Raw genomic sequence first — 17486 nt, 5'->3', positions numbered from 1 at the left:
CCTTTAATAGACCCAGGCCAGCTCTCCCACCAGTAGAGGTAAGCTTAGATTAGATCAGGTCTCTCTGCCTGCAGTGGCAGCAGACCGGTAGGCACAAGGCAGCCCAAATCACGTGGGGAGGTGGGTGTGGTTTTAAAGTGCAACAGAGGAAGGTGGGGGGAGGTCTGAGCTTCACCAGCACACCTGGCCTTATCCTGCAGCCTGTCTCATAAAAACCTGTTGGGCCTGGAGACTGGAAGTAAGCACGGGGCGGGGGGGAAATGGTGGGTGGACAGAGGGTTAAGCACCCCCTGCTTCCTTTGGCACTTTAAGAGATACCCCATACACATACATTGCAGACACATGAAGCTGCCATATCCTGAATTAGACCTTTGGTCCGTAGAAGTCAGTATCGTCTGCTTTGACTGGCAGCAGTTCTCCAGGGTCTCAGTCAGAAGAGGTCTTTCAAACATCACCTACTACCTGATCCTTTTACTGGAGATGCTGGGGACCAGGCACGAAGCTAACCAGGAGCTCATGGGGCCTGACAGTTTTGGGTGGGGCTGCCCTTCTCTTCTGTGCAATTTAAATTGAGTGGGAGGGGCACCTAGGAGCAGTCGCTGCCCCTCCCATGCCATTTAAAGGGCCCACAAACCAGCTGATTGGTGGGGTCCAAACAGCGTGGGACCTGCGGCAGGAGCAGTCACCAGCCTCATGAATTATTTAAATGGCCCCTCCCCCTGCGGCTCCCCCATGGCCCCCTCCCCTCGTGGCTCCGAGCTACAGGGCTGCTGGGGACTGGACTTCATTTCCCTTAGCTAACGCGTACATTTCGCCGTGTGCTTTGTTTTATTATTTCCTTTTTCAACAGAAGGAACCTTTTTTAGTTAAGCCACAGCCTGGTTTATTTCTGAGAGTTTCTCCAAGGGAGAAATCCCTGTTAAAGCTGGTGGAGATCTTGCTAGTGACCCTCCTTTCACGAAGCTCCGTCTCCTTCGCTCATTCTCCCCAGTTAAAAGGAGCCAGCCCCTTTGGGGTATCATTGGGGCTTTCGGTGCGCAAAGCAGATGCTCTGCCACTGAGCCGCTGCCCCTCCCTGTCTAGCATGTCATTGTGGCCGTCCTGCTTTTCAGGACTCAGGTCTGCCTCCGTTGCACATGGTTTGGCCTTTGGCTGGCACACAAATTCATGAGTTTTGGCCCTTCCTTGATGACTGCAAGGTTGGAAGGAACGGAAGAGCCAGACTCTCAGACGTCAGCTCATTTCTTTCTCCTCTTGCAGGCTGGACCCCAACTCAAGACGATGGTGATACGTTTCAGTCGACCATTCAGGTTATTCTCCAAGAAATGCACCTGAATGCTCCTCCGCTCCATCCAGCAGAGAAAAAACCCTGCGATGCAGCCGTGTATTGTGGCAAAACCAAAGTGTTTATGACTCATTCCATGGTAAATACACAAGGTGCACTCTGAAGACTTGCTTGGAAGGGAGAAATGGGGGTGGGATTGAGGGCCCTCCTGAAATTCCGCAAGAGCAGCACTATAAATAAAACTATGTGGCATTTCTGTGGAAGTGGAGAATATAGTTACCTATGAATCTCGGTTTGCCTTTAAAACCAAGTTTCAGGTTTCTAGGCCCCATGGTTGTAAGAAGAGGCTTGGATGCATGTGAGCAGTTGCAGAAAACGGAGATTCCCAGGAGCGTAGGCATTGTGGCCTTCAGCTGGTATTCCTTCCTCATGCAAAGCTTTGCAGGTCTACGTAACTTATCCAGGTCACAGAACTAGGCTGGGATGGTGGAAACATCCTGCTTGAATTGATGCTCACCTATACAGAGGCATTGTGTTATGCAGTGGGATTAAAGAGAGGGACAGTGGAATTCCACAGCTAATTTTAAATAAGTGACTCTTTTAGATCCTCAAACCCTTGACACGTTGGACTTAAAAGTCATTCCTAAATATCAGAAGCAAAGTTCTGGCTTTGCAAAGTCCTGGAGGACCAGCGAGTGCCTGACCGTGCCCAGGTTCACCCGAAGGTTTTACGTTTCTCCTTGCAGTTGGAGCTCCTGGAAGCTAGGCGAGCCCAGGCCTTCTCTGAGAGAGCTTTCTGCATCCAGTGCTGCTGGTGGCAGTTTAAGAGGCGGAAGCAGGCGAAGCAGAGACAGGCTGCCACAGCCATCCAATCAGGTGAGAGAAAAGGTGACAGACGGGCAGTGTTCCGTCTAAGCTGCAGAGACTTGTGAGCAAAAATTCTACTTTGTGAGCTCCTGGCATTAAAGTTATGAGCTACTGGTATTAAAGTTGTGAGCTGCTGCATACATTAGTGTGCTTTGGGGTCATCCTTCCTGAGCTAAAACAAAAACGCATGAGCTGGAGGCTAAAAATCGGTGAGTTATCTCACACTCACTCAGCTTAGAGGGAACACTGCAGACGGGTGGGGTTAACCAGCAAAGACATGCATGGAAGCAGTTCAGAATCAGAGGCAGGTTCAGCGGAATACAGGGCTGTTTCAGATGTTCTTTCCCCGTCTGCTGGGCTTGAAGATCCTGCCCTATACTCTGAATCTCAGAGCAGACTTCCTCCCCCCACAACAAGCAGCCTGTGAGGTGGATGGGGCTGAGAGGGCCATTCCAGCAGGTGCAAGTGGAGGAGTGGGGAATCAAACCCGGTTCTCCCAGATAAGAGTCTGCACACTTCACCACTACACCAAAGTGGCAGAGAAATATAGATGGGCAGGGAAGGGGAGGTCAGCTGAATCCTGCAGAGTTCATTCTCCAGGTCACAGGTGGTGATTCTTACTCTGTCCTTCCTCTGAGGCATGTGGGCAGTGTTCCCTCTAAGCTGCAGAGTCTTGTGAGCAAAAATTCTACTTTGTGAGCTCCTGGCATTAAAGTTGTGAGCTGCTGCATAAATTAGTGTGCTCTGGGGTCATCCTTCCTGAGCTAAGACAAAAATGTGTGAGCTGGAGGCTAAAAATTGGTGAGCTAGCTCATGCTAACTCGGCTTAGAGGGAACACTGCATGTGGGGCAGATTGGGGGGGGGGTGCCTTTTTGCCCTTGCAACCACCCAGCGATGTAGTTTGAAGCTGCACAGTGCATGGCCAAAGGTCAGCCGATGGAGGGCACGACCCCCAGTGCTATTGCAGAACCAGAATGGGGTGGCTCTGCTCACAGGAAGCTGCCTTCTGCAGTCAGACCAGGGGTTCATCTGGCTCCGCATTCCCTACTTAGAGTGGCAGCAGCAACTCCCTTGAGATCTAAGACTTCTTTAACAGGGGGGTGCTTGGGATGGAAAGCCCCAAAATACCCATCAAAAGAGGCTGCCTGCTGCCTCTCTGCATGAGCCCTGTTGCAGCCTAGCCTTTTCCCTATCAGCCCTTGCTCTGGCCATATTGGCTGGTTCAGTCATGGAGAAGTGACCAGTGGTCAGAAAAGTCCGTGTATCTGCTCTAGGCTTGCTGTGTCTCTGCTCAAGGTCCTCAACAGTATCTCATGTGGGAATGTACAGAAAAGGGGCTTGAAAGTGAATATTCCTTACATGATAAAACTATTTTTTTATATAAGAGCAATAGTAGTCTCCAACTTTTAATTTGGAGGTGGGGGGATAGATAAGAGAGGCTGCTTAACAGTGTACTGGTGTGACTATTAATTGCATGTTGGTTGATGGTTTTATAATGTAGTATTTATTGAATTATATGATTTTATTGTATTATATTGAATTAATATGTTGTGAGCCGCCCTGAGCCTGCCTCGGCAGGGAGGACGGGATATAAATTAAAAGTATTGTTATTATTGATCACAGCTGTTCCTTGCATGTGTGTTTTGGGCATTCCTCCCTCCCTCTCATTTTGTGGTGCATATTCCAGCAGATTCTCTTAACACAGTTTGTTCCCCACCCCCACCCCTCTTGTCAGCTGTTCGTGGGTGGCTAGCCAGGAGACGTTTCCAGAAACTGTGCAAAGCTGCTACGGTCATAAAACGGACATGGAGAAAATGGAAGGTGAGGGAGCGGAGTTGTTAAAGTTGACCTGCAGCTTGTTGGAAGCTGGGATGTCTGATGGGATTCCCAGGAAGGATAGAGAAAGCACAGGCTTTGTCTGCTGGGCAATAAGTGATGAACAACAACTATTTACTGCTCAAAATCAGTGTATCAGAGCTTTTATTGGATAAAACCTGGTGTGCAGGTTTCATCTTTCTAAGAACTGTTCTTTAAAATTAAATTCAAGTTTCTAGACCATATGATTGCAAGGGCTCCAGGTGTACCAATACTTGGTGAAATCAGAGCATCCAGAGTAATTTTTTTTGGGGGGAGGGGGGGTTGAATGCCATATATAGTTCCCCTCACCTTATTTCCTTCCTTGTAGATGCAAAATGGCAAGAATTGCAAAATAAATTGCACATAAGTGAAACTTTGTTTAAGATCAAGATGAGTAGCACTGGGTTAGTCTGTCTGTAGCAGTAGAAAAAAACCAAGAGTCCAGAACAGGGGTGGCCTTGGAGCCCCCATCCACTCCATTGGCCAGCTTAGAGAAGGCATCTGTCTCTTTAAATCACTCCACCAAGCCAGCCAGCAGTTTGGAGAATACAGTTAAAATTGCTTTCTTTCCACCTCTCCCTCCCTTCTTCCCACCCACTTCCTTCCTTCCTTCCTTCCTTCCTCTTCTGCTGTTCTGGCTTCATATTTTTAAGAAGTACTCCATCTCTCATTTCTGCCACCATTCACTAGGGTAGGAGTGTCAAACATGCGGCCCAGGGGCTGAATCAGGCTCCCAGAGGGCTCCTATCAGACCCCCGAGCAACTGGCTGTCATCTGCTTCCTTCTCCCTCTCTCTTGCTTCCTTCTGCATCACAGCTTGCTTTGCAAGACTTGCTCAGTCGCACAGAAACTACAAAGCAAAACCTCTATTTTCCTCATTGGCTGAGGCTCCTTCCTTGGAAAGGAAAGGAGGGGGAGAGGAAAAGCTTGCTTTGCCAGGCTCTCTCAGTTGCACAGCAGAGCTATTGAGCCAAGCCTCTCTTCCTTCTACTGGCTGAGGCTCCTCTCCCTCCTCCTCCCTTGGGGAAGGAAGGAAAGAGGCAGAGTTTCCTTTGCCCAGTTCCCTTAATCCCATGGGAGAGATAGAAAGAAAGCATCTTTAAGACCAATGAGTGCTGATGTTTTAAGTTTTTTTTAAAACCCTTTGTGGTTCTCTGTATTCCTTTATAAAGTTTGTTTGCGCTACCTAATCTTAAACAGGTGCATACGTGGCCTGGTCCAACATGATCCAGCCCAGCCCAATAAGGTCTCATTTATGTCAGATTCGGCCCTCATGAGTTTGACGCCCCTGCACTAGGGCAGGGGTGAGCATGATTTCCAGCCACAGCCGGCTCTTTGCGTATTTTTGAAGGCTTCAAATTCAACATTGCCAGTACTGGGCTTGCACCAAGCCTGACCCTTCCAAAGCCTGCAGAGACCTGGAGGCAGCCCAGGGGTGTTAAACATATGGCCCCAGAGCCAAATTGGGCCCCTGGAGGGCTCCTATCAGGCCTCTGAGCAACTGGCTGTCATCTGCTTCCTTCTCCCTCTCTCTTGCTCCCGTCTGCATCACAGCTTGCTTTGCAAGGCTTGCTCAACAGCACAGAGCAAAACCTCTATTTTCTCCCCTGACTGAGGCTCTTCCCTTGGAGAGGAAGGGGGGGAAGGCAGTTTGCTTTACCATGCTCATTTGCACAACTATATTATATACCTATGTGTGTTCTTTGTAAAGTTTACATCTCTGCTACCTAATCTTAAATAGGAGCACAAATGGCCCAGCCCAGCAAGGTCTCATTTATGTCAGATCCGGTCCTCATAACAAATTGACACCACTGTCTTAAACTGATTTAAAAAAAAAAAAACGCTCATCAACCTGCAGATTCTTCCCCAAAAACTTGGTAAAGAGCTGGAGGGATGAAAAGCTCTCATGGGCTGAAACAGGGATGGAGGGGAGACAATTATTACCTACTTCTCTATTGCTGTGAATGAGTTAGAATGCTCTTCTCTTCCTAGACGAAGATCGAGATGCTGGCTGCAGAAGAACTGGATGACATCGAAGGGAATCCCTGTGTTTCCAGAGAGGCTATTCCCTCAAGCTGGGCTTGCAGCGAATCGGAAAAATCTGGGCCACCAAGAGCAATTATCCAGTTCTGGCCTCTTGGACTGGTGCTGTCAAGTGCGCCTGTGACACTGGGCGGGTTCCAGAGAAGCCTCACCTTTCTGGCCTGCCTCCAAGTTGTCCAGTGCAGCCACCAGCACAAGGCTGAGACCAAGATGCTGGAGAGGGGCATCACCTCGGTCAGAGCACTGCCACAGGTATGGGTGACCGTTCTTGGTAGAAGCTGGACACATCCCACCATGTTACATAGTACGGTGGCTTCAGGAGGCTTATCTGCACAAAAAAAATTGGCTTTGAGACGCAAGTCAAAGTGCTGCTGCTTTAAAAGCTATCAACAGGGCTGCGGCTCAGGGGTGCAGCGTCTGCTTTGGATGCCTGAGGCTCCACGTTTCATCCTTGGCTTCTCCCATTGAAAGATCACAGGCGTTGGGAAGGGCCCATCTCCATTCGGAAGTCACACAGTTAAGTCCAGGGGCACCTTAAAAGACCGGCAAGATTCCCAGGGGAGAAAGCTTTGGAAAATAAAACCTCATGAGATACAAAGGGAGGCTTGGAGCCTTGAAGGCTCAGACCTTTCAAATCTTGTGGGTCTTTCAGGTGCTCCTGGACTTGAGTCCTGCCACTCTCCTGCAGACCAGCGTGGCTGCTCATCTAAGACCAGGCCTGGGTGGGACACCAGAGGTCCGGCTTGGTAGAAGGCAGCTGCATCCATACTTTAGAAGCTCTCCTCACTCCTCAGAGTCCATCCAGCTTTCTCACCTTCTGGAGTGAAGCAAGGGCCTTTTTGGTGGTGACTTCCTGTTTGGGGAATTTCCTCTCCAGAGCTTACACCAAGCAAAATGTGTCCTGTTTAGGGTTTGGTAGTTAAGCGGGCCTCTCCTACTTGGTAAACATTTTCAGTTTCAATTCTGAATGTGAGGCTCGGCTACTAGAAGTTTGGAAAATGCCGCTCTTGGACAGGAGAGTCTCACCTGTTTTCCAGGCGAACCTTAACAGTCCTCTTCTTCTGCCCAGGGCTCCGTCAAGTTCCACTGCAAGAAATCGCCCCTGCTTTACGCTGACACCCGGCCGCACAGCCACGCCTCCCCCAGGACCGGCTTCAACCAAATTTTGCTCGACAGCCACAAGCTACTCACTGCCTGAAAGTGAACTTCTGGCCATTCAGAAATATCTGAATGGCATTTTCTCATCCAGCTGTCTCTTTCTCACAGCTTTTTAGCTGGCGATGCCCAGCTTACACCATCCTTAAACATGCAGACTCTGCACATGGGGGGGGACCCAGCAGAAAATGTTCAGATCTGCCATGCCCCCTTGCTCTGGGGCATGGGACAAAGGCACATTCTCCAGGGAAGCCACCATTTTGCCCCACTAAAAAGCTTGTGGGTACATTCTCACCGCATGTACAAATGCAGAGACTTTTTTGCTGGCCGTGGGGCCTAGCGCCTACCCAGTGGATAGACAGGGTGCATCACCCCCATCCTTCCCTCTTGCGTGGACTTGAAGCAAGTTTCTGTCCTGGTGCTAAACCTTCCAGCCCCAAGCAGAAAGGCTGGGAACAAGCTCCACGGAAAGAGGTGGGGCCGAAACTCCAAGGGCTTGTTGTTTGGAGCTGGGCATGAACATTTCATTAAGATGCCTGTAACTATCACCCAAGACACTGTGTAAGAACACACCAGAACAACTGTCATGAATTAAAGGCAGCATTGTTTTAGGAATGTTTTCTAATGATCTTAAACAGACTTTCTCTGCCACAGTCCTGGTTGGGCTCCCCCGCCCTGGTCAAAGGAAGATGAACAAGAAGTATTTTTTAAGCCCCTTGGTGAATTAGGATGGCCTCCGTTTGTGGGTTTTGGAAGCCACACATGCCCAGGGATGGTTTTCACCCAGAAGCCACACAAGCCCAGGGATGGTTTTCACCTTTGTGTCTAAGCTAATCTGCAACCCATTTTGGCCTGACTGGGCCCACTAGAAGTCTGACTTCACCACAGTTCCAATGAAGTGTACAATCTGGGTTTTAAACAGGTAGGGAAGCCCCACTTTAATCACGAAGCAGCCTTCCACATGTTACAAATCTAACACTTCTTAGATACCATTTCCAAGATAGCTAAAACTGGAAGGTGGCATTTGGAGCAGGAAAGAAAAATGGCGTCTGGGATATAAACACTCCCCTCCCCCAAATTGAGGCCCAGAGCCAGCAGTGGCATCTCCAAAAGAAAGAGACTGAGAGCGGGGGGGCACAAACTCTCTCCTCCCATCCTCTGTCTGTCCCTGACCCAGTTTCATTCCAGAAGCTCCTTCTCCTTCTCAGGCGGCTCAACGATCTGCAGGCAGCAGTCGGCAAACTCCACAAACAGCGGCTCTTGCATGCACTTCCTCATGAGGGAGCTCTTGTCTGTGGCCTGGTCGACAGTCAGAAGCAGCTGCCGGAGGTGGGGATTGAGGAGAAGGCCTTGCAGCTCTTCCGAGTCCTCTGTTGGGAAAGAAGCAGCAAGAGTTCAGATCCCCAAAGGACAAGGCTGACCTGCCCTTGGCTCAGACAGACAGAGCTTCCTGTGTCTTTTAATGCCTGTGACAAGTCCCAGAATACATTAAATGGCTTTCTAGTCTTGCAAATTCCAGTTGATGGACATTGCTTCTACCACAGCTCTACCGTGAACTGATGTCAGAACATCTGAAATTGGGACTTGTTTGAGGACAAGCTACACAGTCACAAACTAGTCTGGGTCGAGCCACTGCCAGTGTTCCCTCTAAGCTGCAGAGTCTTGCGAGCAAAAGTTCTGCTTTGTGAGCTACTGGAATTGAAGTTGTGAGCTCCTGCATAAATTAGTGTGCTCTGGGGTCATCCTTCCTGAGCTAAGACAAAAATGTGTGAGCTGAAGACTTAAAATCTGTGAGCTAGCTCTCGCTAACTCAGCTTACAGGGAACACCGGCCACTGCCTTTCGTTTCTGCTGGACTGTAAGAAACGTTGGGCAGTGTGATAGCTTAACATTGCAGCAGGAACACAATATGAGGTAGCTGCAGTCCAGAACAGCAAACTCTTAGATTTACAGCATTAGCACTGTTTATGCATTTTATTTGATAGTTCCGGGTGTTTTTATTAAATGATGTGATTCCGGCCTTTGCTCTGCTGCAGTTTTGGTTCCCTGAAGGTGCAGGCTGCATATTTCCCCTTATAACTCTGCAAGAAAAAGAGTCCTTTAGTCAAAGATGCTCAGGAGTCAACCTGGGACCCTCCACTGTACTACTGAGTCAGAACTGTGTCCCGTGCCTGCAATACGTCTTCTAGTCTTTAAGAACACCATATTTCCATCAAAACATATTCCGAAAGACTGGAGTGGGGACTTTGCAGGGAAAACTCAAAATGTGTGCAAGGGGCAGCCTTTCCTCAGGGCTTCCCACCCTTTTGCTCTGCTTTAAACTTTTCTTCCAGCTCCGTTGTGAACTAGAAAAAGCTTAGGAAACAACTGACCCGCAGGGACAAAAGCAGAAAGCAATTGCAAATGGAAGGGGTAAAACTGCCTGCCCTCTGCCACAAATCCAAGTGCAGGAAGCTGCAACTGGTATGCTAACACACATGGCATTCCATTTTTTAACAGTGCCAGCACAATAAAGTGCACAAACCTGGAGGGGGTGGGAGTGAGGACTGGAGAATTTATCGATAGAATATTTAGGACGAATGTTTTCCCCAATGAAACTGGGGGCATGATTTCAAAATTCAATTTTGTTTGGATTCACAGCAAAAAACGACAGGGTTTGACTCCGAAAAGCTTACTTAGGCGCTGGAGGTTCTGCAAAGGCACCTTATCTTCCTCCTCATCGTCTGTCAAAATGTCACCCGCTGGCCAAGGACTTGCTGCAGAAATGACATTTAAAATGAAAGTGGGGGGAAAGGGTGAGAAAATGACACCAGAGGCCTTAAAATGCTTAACAGTAACCCCAATTCTAACCCCCTCTACAGTGAAGCTCCCCTGGGGTAGTCACTCTCTCAGCCTACCCCACCTCACAGGGCAGTTGTGAGGATAAATGAGGGGGGAGAAGAACCAGGGGAACCGATCAGATGCGCGGAGGAAAGGTGGGACTAAAAACACTGAGGCAAACCTCGTCCCATAGCAGAACATCTCTTCAGGGCTGTGACACTTCAACCACAAATGCCTTAATTTGTTGGTTTTTTTTAGAAATTTGACCCATCAAGTGACCAAATCTGTTTAGACTAAATAGCCAGCCTTAGAACTGAGCCTCTCTTGGGGAGAAGGAACCGCTCACCTAGTTTTCCCCCCTCCACTCACCAGCAAATAAACCCCCTTTTTCATGCAATCTTACTGTGAAATGTAATTAACCGTTTGGTTTTTAAAAACCGATTCTATCCCTCTTCTCTGCCTTGCACAGAGCCAAGGCATCTTATCACATGACTCCTTCCTCCTCCACTGTATAAGAACATAAGAGAAGAGCCATGTTGGATCAGGCCAATGGCCCATCCAATCCAACACTCCGTGTCACACAGTGGCCAAAAAACCGAAGTGCCATCAGGAGGTCCACCAGCGGGGCCAGGACGCTAGAAGCCTGCCCACTGTACCCCCCCAAGCACCCAGAATACAGAGCATCACTGCCCCAGACAGAGTTACAACAATAAGCTGTGGCTAATAGCCACTGATGGACCTCTGCTCCATATGCTTATCCAATCCCCTCTTGAAGCTGGCTATGCTTGTAGCTGCCACCTCCTCCTGTGGCATTGAATTCCATGTGTTAAATCACCCTTTGGGTGAAGAACGACTTCCTTTTATCAGTTCTAATCTGAATGCTCAGCAATATCTTCACAACCACCCTGTGAGGTAGGTTAGGCTGAGATGCTATGATGGGCCCACAGTCACCCATGGCAGACGGGGATTCAAACCCAGGTTTCCTTTGCTAAGACCCGAACAGCCACAGTCAAAGGGGGAAGTGGGGGAAGGTTCCATTACTGCAAGCAGGATCAAAAAGGTGTAAATACCTTCAGCGTCGAATGATTTCTCCCTCTGAACACCCCTCAAAACCTCTGTACTCCCAGGCCGTGGAAGGGGATCTGCTTTTGATAGGCATTGTTCTGGTCAAAAGACAAACAACTCTGAATCAGGGATATTCAAGCTATACATTGATTACTTCACATTTTTATCACCCCTTCCCAATGGGCTCAAGGCAGGTCATGTTAAGGTACTTACAAGATAAAGAAGAATTGCAGATTTATACCCCACCCTTCTCTCTGAATCAGAGACTCAGAGTGGCTTACAATCGCCTTTATCTTCTCCCACAACAGAGAACCTGTGAGGTGGGTGGGGCTGAGGGCTCTCACAGCAGCTGCCCTTTCAAGGACAACCTCTGCCAGAATTATGGCTGACCCAAGGCCATTCCAGCAGGTGCAAGTGGAGGAATGGAGAATCAAACCCAGTTCTCCCAGATAAGAGCCCACGTGCTTAACCACTACACCAAACTGGCTCCAAATTGATGTTATATCTCCCAATTTGCTTACACACCACACTCCCCCAAACATACTTACTTGGTCCCCCACTTAGTTCTATGGAAAGAACACCCATGGTGACAGCTGGTGCCACAGAATAGCTCATTGTACCAAGTTGGCAAATGGGCCAAACTGCACATCTGCCCAAAATTTAGGACGTGGCCTTCATTACCCCCTGTGGGGCTCCTGCAGCAAAACTCTGAGCTGACCCAAAGACATACTCCAAAAGGGACAGAGATGCAGAGTGAAAAACTTTTTCAGAATTTTTTCTGGTGCTTTTGAGAGCCAGTTTGGGGTAGTAGTTAAGTGTGCGGACTCTTATCTGAGAGAACTGGGTTTGATTCCCCACTCCTCCACTTGCAGCTGCTGAAATGGCCTTGGGTCAGCCATAGCTCTTGAAGGAGTTTTCCTTGAAAGGGCAGCTGCTGTAAGAGCTCTCTCGGCCCCACCCTCCTCACAGGGTGTCTGTGGGGGGGTGGGGAGGTAAAGAAGATTGTGAGCTGCCCTGAGACTTTTATTTTTCCACAGAAATGTTTCCATTTCTAAAGATCCACTCTTTAGTTAAATTAGTCATGATGAAATGGATGCCCCCACGACCAATAAAATACTAGGCAAATTTGGCCGTTTTGAATTTATAGTTAATGTTTTGCAATAAATCCTCCCCAGGAACTATGAGAGAAGGGGGCTGTTTGGCATGCAGAAGGTCCCAGGTTCAATCCCCAGTTTAAAAAAAATGGCAGTTAAGTGAGGTGAAAGACCTCCATCCGGAGAGCCGCTGCCAGTCTGAGTAGACAAAACGGACTTTGATAGAACAATTCAGTCTAAGGCAGTCTGATGGAGTCTGATGTGTTTAATGAGAGTGTATTTTACTGATCTGTAAATGGTATGGTGGGGCATGGAGTAAAGCTATATACACAAAGTTAAAAACATTTTTAACTATTAAAACATTTATATGCCTTACAATAATAAATAAAAATAATTAAGTATTTAATTCAATCAACAATCCAAAGGAGATTCAAGACAAATAAAAAAATCTAGTCTACACTAATGCATCAACAGTTTTCAACGCCTTCACTTTTCCCCCGAATAATGTTATAGAATAACATAAGAGCAGTCCGTGATGAACTGCCTTGGTGTCTTCACAAGCATTATTGCCATTTAAAACTATTTCTGCATAAAGCTTTGAAACGGATTGAAAATAAATTAAATCACACTATATTTTTTCCTAACTAAGTATATCAGTTCAAGTATTTGCTGCTACTGAGAAGTAAAAATATGTGGCATTTTTTAGGCTTGTTTATTAAATGTCAGTCATGTAAATATGCCACATCACATGTTCAGGAAATCAGATAATTTGCTAGAGAAAATGTCCCTGTTCAAATTTTTCCCAGAAGCTGACATCAAAGAATAGGAAATGAAGGAGGTAAAAAAATCAGCCTACCTTTGTGCTTCCTGTAGCAAGGCACCGAACAACTGCAACAGAAGAAAATAATTCAAACCATGAAACGCAGATCAGAACCTAAGATACAGGCGTATGGATCTGATCACTGGTCCAGCATCCCATTTCCCAAAGCGGCCAGAATGGCATGAAAGTTATAGTCCTCTTATCACGTCCCAGTCCACAACCCCCCCACACACAAGCCGGTATTTAGAGGCAGGCTCTCTTTGAACATAGAAGTTACACTCTTTATTACCATGTCAAAGAACTGCCTTGTTGAACCAGTTCAATAGCCCATCTTGTTCAGATGGCAGCAAGTCAGAAAGGCAATCAAACTTCCCATCCCATTTGCTCTTCGGCAACTAGAATTCAGTAGCAGAACCGTCTCTGAAACTGAAGTTCCATTTAATTATATCAGATGCACAGGATGAGAAATAGCATTCCTAGCATATTGAGGCTGTACAAGATGAAAAACAAGTCCAGAGATTTTCAAGCCAGAAGAGGGGAGTGATAAAGATGCCTAAAGTGCATAATGTTTCAGGGAGGGAGCAAATCTTGCCTCAAGTAGATTTACAGAGAAAGGGGTGCCAGGTTTGAACACACACAGATCTCCCTCTTGGATTTATCTCACAAAGGTCACTGTATGACCCCAAATTTCTGGCAGGTCGGAGTTAGCTTAGTGGCAGAGCATCTGCTTTAAGTGCAAAAGGCCCCGGCAGCTCCAGTTAAAGATCTCAGGGAATGAGAGCTGGTCCCACTCTGCAGAAGGCAGATTCGCATATGTCCACTCTGTGCATGTACTGCTGCTTCACAGGACCAGGGCTGAGCTCCTAAGACTGAAAACCGCATCCCCTCCAGTGGCAGACTGGGTCTAAAAATACTGGTTGCCAAGAGACATCGGGGGCTCACTCACAACTCTAAGACTATCATTTAATTTTTATAAGAAATAAATAAGATTTTTAAAACATACGTAAGTGGGAAGTGGGTACACTTAAAACAGTTCTGAAATAAATGTATATATATATTTAGTAATGACAGTGTACATATATTGTACACGTTACTGGCAGCATACAGTAGATCCTAAATGTAAATACAGATGGCATTTTCTCCAGGGGAGCTGCTCTCTGCCAGCTGGAGATCAGTTGTAAAAGCCAGAGATCCCCAGGTCCCACCTGGAGGCTGGCAAGCCTAAATGCCACATAAAGTTTAGTTGCTTTGCAGTAGTGATATTGGAATGTCTATTCTAGTTTCAAGCTACTAAAAGGCCATTAACATTTTTAACATATCGTCTAAAATTCAAAGGGCCCCATGGTGCAGATTGTTAAAGCTGCAGTATTAAGCTCTGCTCATGACCTGAGTTCGATCCCCGGCGGAAGCTGGGTTTTCAGGTCGCTGGCTCGAGGCTGACTCAGCCTTCCCTCGTTCCGAGGTGGGTCAAATAAGTCCCCAGCTTGCTGGGGGAGGGGACGCATAGATGATTGGGGAAGGCAATGGCAAACCACCCCGTCAAAAGTCTGCCATGAAAACGTTGTGAAAGCAACGTCACCCCAGAGTCGGAAACGACTGGTGCTTGCACAGGGGACCTTTCCTTCAATAGAATCCTAGAGTTGGAAGGGACCTCCAAGGTCATCTAGTCCAACCCCCTGCACAATGCAGGAAAGTCACAAATCCCTGCCCCTAAATTCACAGGATCCTCATTGCTCTCAGATGGCCATCTAGCCCCAAGGAAGGAGAGCCCACCACCTCCCGAGGAAGCCTGTTCCACCGAGGAATCGCTCTAACGGTCAGGAAGTTCTTCCTAATGTTGAGCTGGAAACTTTTGATTTCATTTCAACCCCTTGGTTCTGGTCCCACCTTCGTAAAGTTCAAAGGGGAGCCACTGGGCAAGCTGACCCCCTGGCCAGTCCGCCCCGGCCCCCTCCCTCCTGCCTTCAGTTTGGTGCCAGTTTGGTGTAGTGGTTAAGTGTGCGGACTCTTATCTGGGAGAACCGGGTTTGATTCCCCACTCCTCCACCTGCACCTGCTGGAATGGCCTTGGGTTAGCCACAGCTCTCGCAGGAGTTGTCCTTAAAAGAGCAGCTGCTGTGAGAGCCCTCTCAGCCCCACCCACCTCACAGGGTGTCTGTTGTGGGGGGAGAAGATATAGGAGATTGTAAGCCGCTCTGAGTCTGATTCAGAGAGAAGGGCGGGGTATAAATCTGCAATTCTTCTTCTTCTTCATTGCCGGCTGCTGCCCTGGCCGCCCCGGAGAGAGGAAGCAAGCGGCGGGGGCTCAGCCGGCTGCGGCCAGAGGGAAAGGGCCCGGGAGGGTTGCCGAGGGGATCTTCGGGGACGCGCCCGCCCCTCTCCCTCGCCTAGAGCCGGCTCTGGCGGCCCCAAGGCACCACCCGCTCGGGAAGCGCGCCCAGAACGAGGGCGCCTCTGAGCCTGCACAGAGGGGATCAACCCGGCCGAGCTGCAATCCCAGGGCGCCCAGCCCGCGGCTCTGCAGCCTCCCCGCCCATCCTGCCGCCCGCCGAGACTCACTAGCTGGCCCTGCAGCCCGGGCACCGGTACTTGGCCGCCTCCCCCGCCGCGCACACGATGCACCGCCGCCCGCTAGCCTGCATGGCGCCCCGCTCGGTCACGTGGGCTCCGGCCAGGCCCCGCCCCTCCCCCGCCCCGCCCCGCCCCTTCTTCGGGGCTCCCCGGCGCGGCAGGCGCCCTTTCGGAGGGAGGGAGGCGCGGGGCCTCCCACTGCGGGGCGCGTTGCGTTTGCTCGCCCGTGGAAAGGGGCCCCGAGGCCTCCGCCCGCGCTTCTCCTCCGGCTGGGCTTTCAAAGCAGCTCAACGTAGAGTTGAAGGGAGGCTTTCAAGTAGGGTTGCCAACCCCCAGGTGGGGGCAGGGGATCCCCCGGTTTGGAGGCCCTCCCCCCGCTTCAGGGTCATCAGAAAGCGGGGGGAGGGGAGGGAAATGTCTGCTGGGAACTCTGTTATTCCCTTTGGAGATTTATTCCCATAGAAAATCATGGAGAATTGATCTGTGGGTATCTGGGGCTCTGGGGGGGCTGTTTTTTGGGGTAGAGGCACCAGATTTTCAGTATAGCATCTAGTGCCTCTCCCCAAAATACCCCCCAAGTTTCAAAAAGATTGGACCAGGGGGACCACTTCTATGAGCCCCAAAAGAAGGTGCCCCTATCCTTCATTATTTCCTATGGAAGAAAGGCATTGAAAAGGTGTGCCGTCCCTTTGGAGTTCAATTATGCTTGTCAAAGCCTTGATTTTGGCTCCACCCCTAATGTCTCCTGGCTCCACCTCCAAAGTCCCCAGATATTTCTTGAATTGGACTTGGCAACCCTACTTTCAAGATGGCGCCCCGATAGGGTTGCCAAGTCCAATTTAAGAAATATCTTTGCAATTGCCCTGGTTTGGAAGCAACAAACTCCTCCCTCGAGACAGGCATGGTGGCTGAAACTATGGGATTATTTTGTCTTGGATAAGCTCACCTATGACTTAGATAAAGTCTCAAAAGACAGCAGAAACCCTAATGACTCACACCATGCTATATTAATGTCATGCCAACTACTGTTGTAATTAGTTTTTTAATGGTTAACATTGTATGTATCCACTTTCTCACTATATATTGGTATATGCTATGCATCTGCTGATGTACTACCACCTTTGTACCTTGAACTTTATACCAATAAAGCTTTTCTGTGTCAAAATATATATATATATCTAGGGACTTTGGGGGTGGAGCCAGGAGACTTTGGGGGTGGAGACAGGAGCAAGGCTGTGACAAGCATAAATGAACAAGGGAGTTCTGGCCATCACATTTAAAGGGACAGCACACCTTTTAAATGCCTTCCCTCCATTGGAAATCATGAAGGATAGGGGCACCTTCTTTTGGGGCTCATAGAATTGGACCCCCTGGTCCAATCTTTTTGAAACTTGGCAGGTATTTTGGGGAGAGGTACTAGATGCTATACAGAAAATTTGGCACCTCTACCTCAAAAAACAGCCCCCCCAGAGCCCCTGACACCCGCGGATCAATTCCCCATCATTCCCTATGGGAATCGTTCATGGTGGTGCATGATGGCTGTGGGGGTGGAGCTTCCCCCTTCGGCCAGCTGGCTGGGGGAGGGGGGAAGCCTGTAAAACCAGGGGATCCCCCGCTGGGACCTGGGGATTGGGAAGCCTAGTCCTGAGGGTGCTCGAGATATATTATACCCAATAGATAAACAACAGGCCGGGCTCTTGAGCGAATAGAGATAGAGGAGGCAGACGCTCCGGGTGGGGAAAAAAGCGGAAATCCCAAAGGTGGGAGCTTTTGTCTCTCCTTTCTGCAAGAAAGGTTAGTCGCCCAATCAGAATGAGCGGGAGCCTCTTCACGTTGGAGCCAATGGGAACAGCCTTAGCCGTTTAGGGAGAGTGGCAGTCCCTTCCTTTTGCTGAGAAAACTTGATGGC

At 48.9% G+C, this 17486-nt stretch overlaps 2 protein-coding genes across 2 annotated transcripts in view; one reads left to right on the top strand and one right to left on the bottom strand.

Moving 5' to 3' along the window:
- The window catches only part of MYO19 (myosin XIX), a 42884-nt gene extending 35061 nt beyond the window's left edge, over positions 1-7823 (top strand). Inside the window, 5 exon segments of the mRNA XM_060258983.1 lie at positions 1261-1424; positions 2032-2161; positions 3889-3974; positions 6003-6305; positions 7123-7823. Of these exon segments, the coding sequence (XP_060114966.1) occupies positions 1261-1424; positions 2032-2161; positions 3889-3974; positions 6003-6305; positions 7123-7251 (812 nt within the window). The 3' untranslated portion in view covers positions 7252-7823.
- ZNHIT3 (zinc finger HIT-type containing 3) lies at positions 7796-15651 on the bottom strand. The gene is made up of 5 exons (XM_060259084.1): positions 15566-15651; positions 13043-13074; positions 11098-11190; positions 9883-9963; positions 7796-8578 (listed from the first exon to the last, which is right to left on the bottom strand). The coding sequence occupies exons 1-5, from the start codon at positions 15646-15648 to the stop codon at positions 8388-8390; spliced, it is 480 nt and encodes a 159-aa protein (XP_060115067.1). The 5' UTR covers positions 15649-15651; the 3' UTR covers positions 7796-8387.
- Positions 15652-17486: the final 1835 nt, after the last annotated feature.

Source organism: Heteronotia binoei, chromosome 18 (genome assembly GCF_032191835.1).
Source record: "Heteronotia binoei isolate CCM8104 ecotype False Entrance Well chromosome 18, APGP_CSIRO_Hbin_v1, whole genome shotgun sequence".
NCBI lineage: Eukaryota > Metazoa > Chordata > Lepidosauria > Squamata > Gekkonidae > Heteronotia > Heteronotia binoei.
This window is presented reverse-complemented; position numbering and strand designations above follow the sequence as displayed.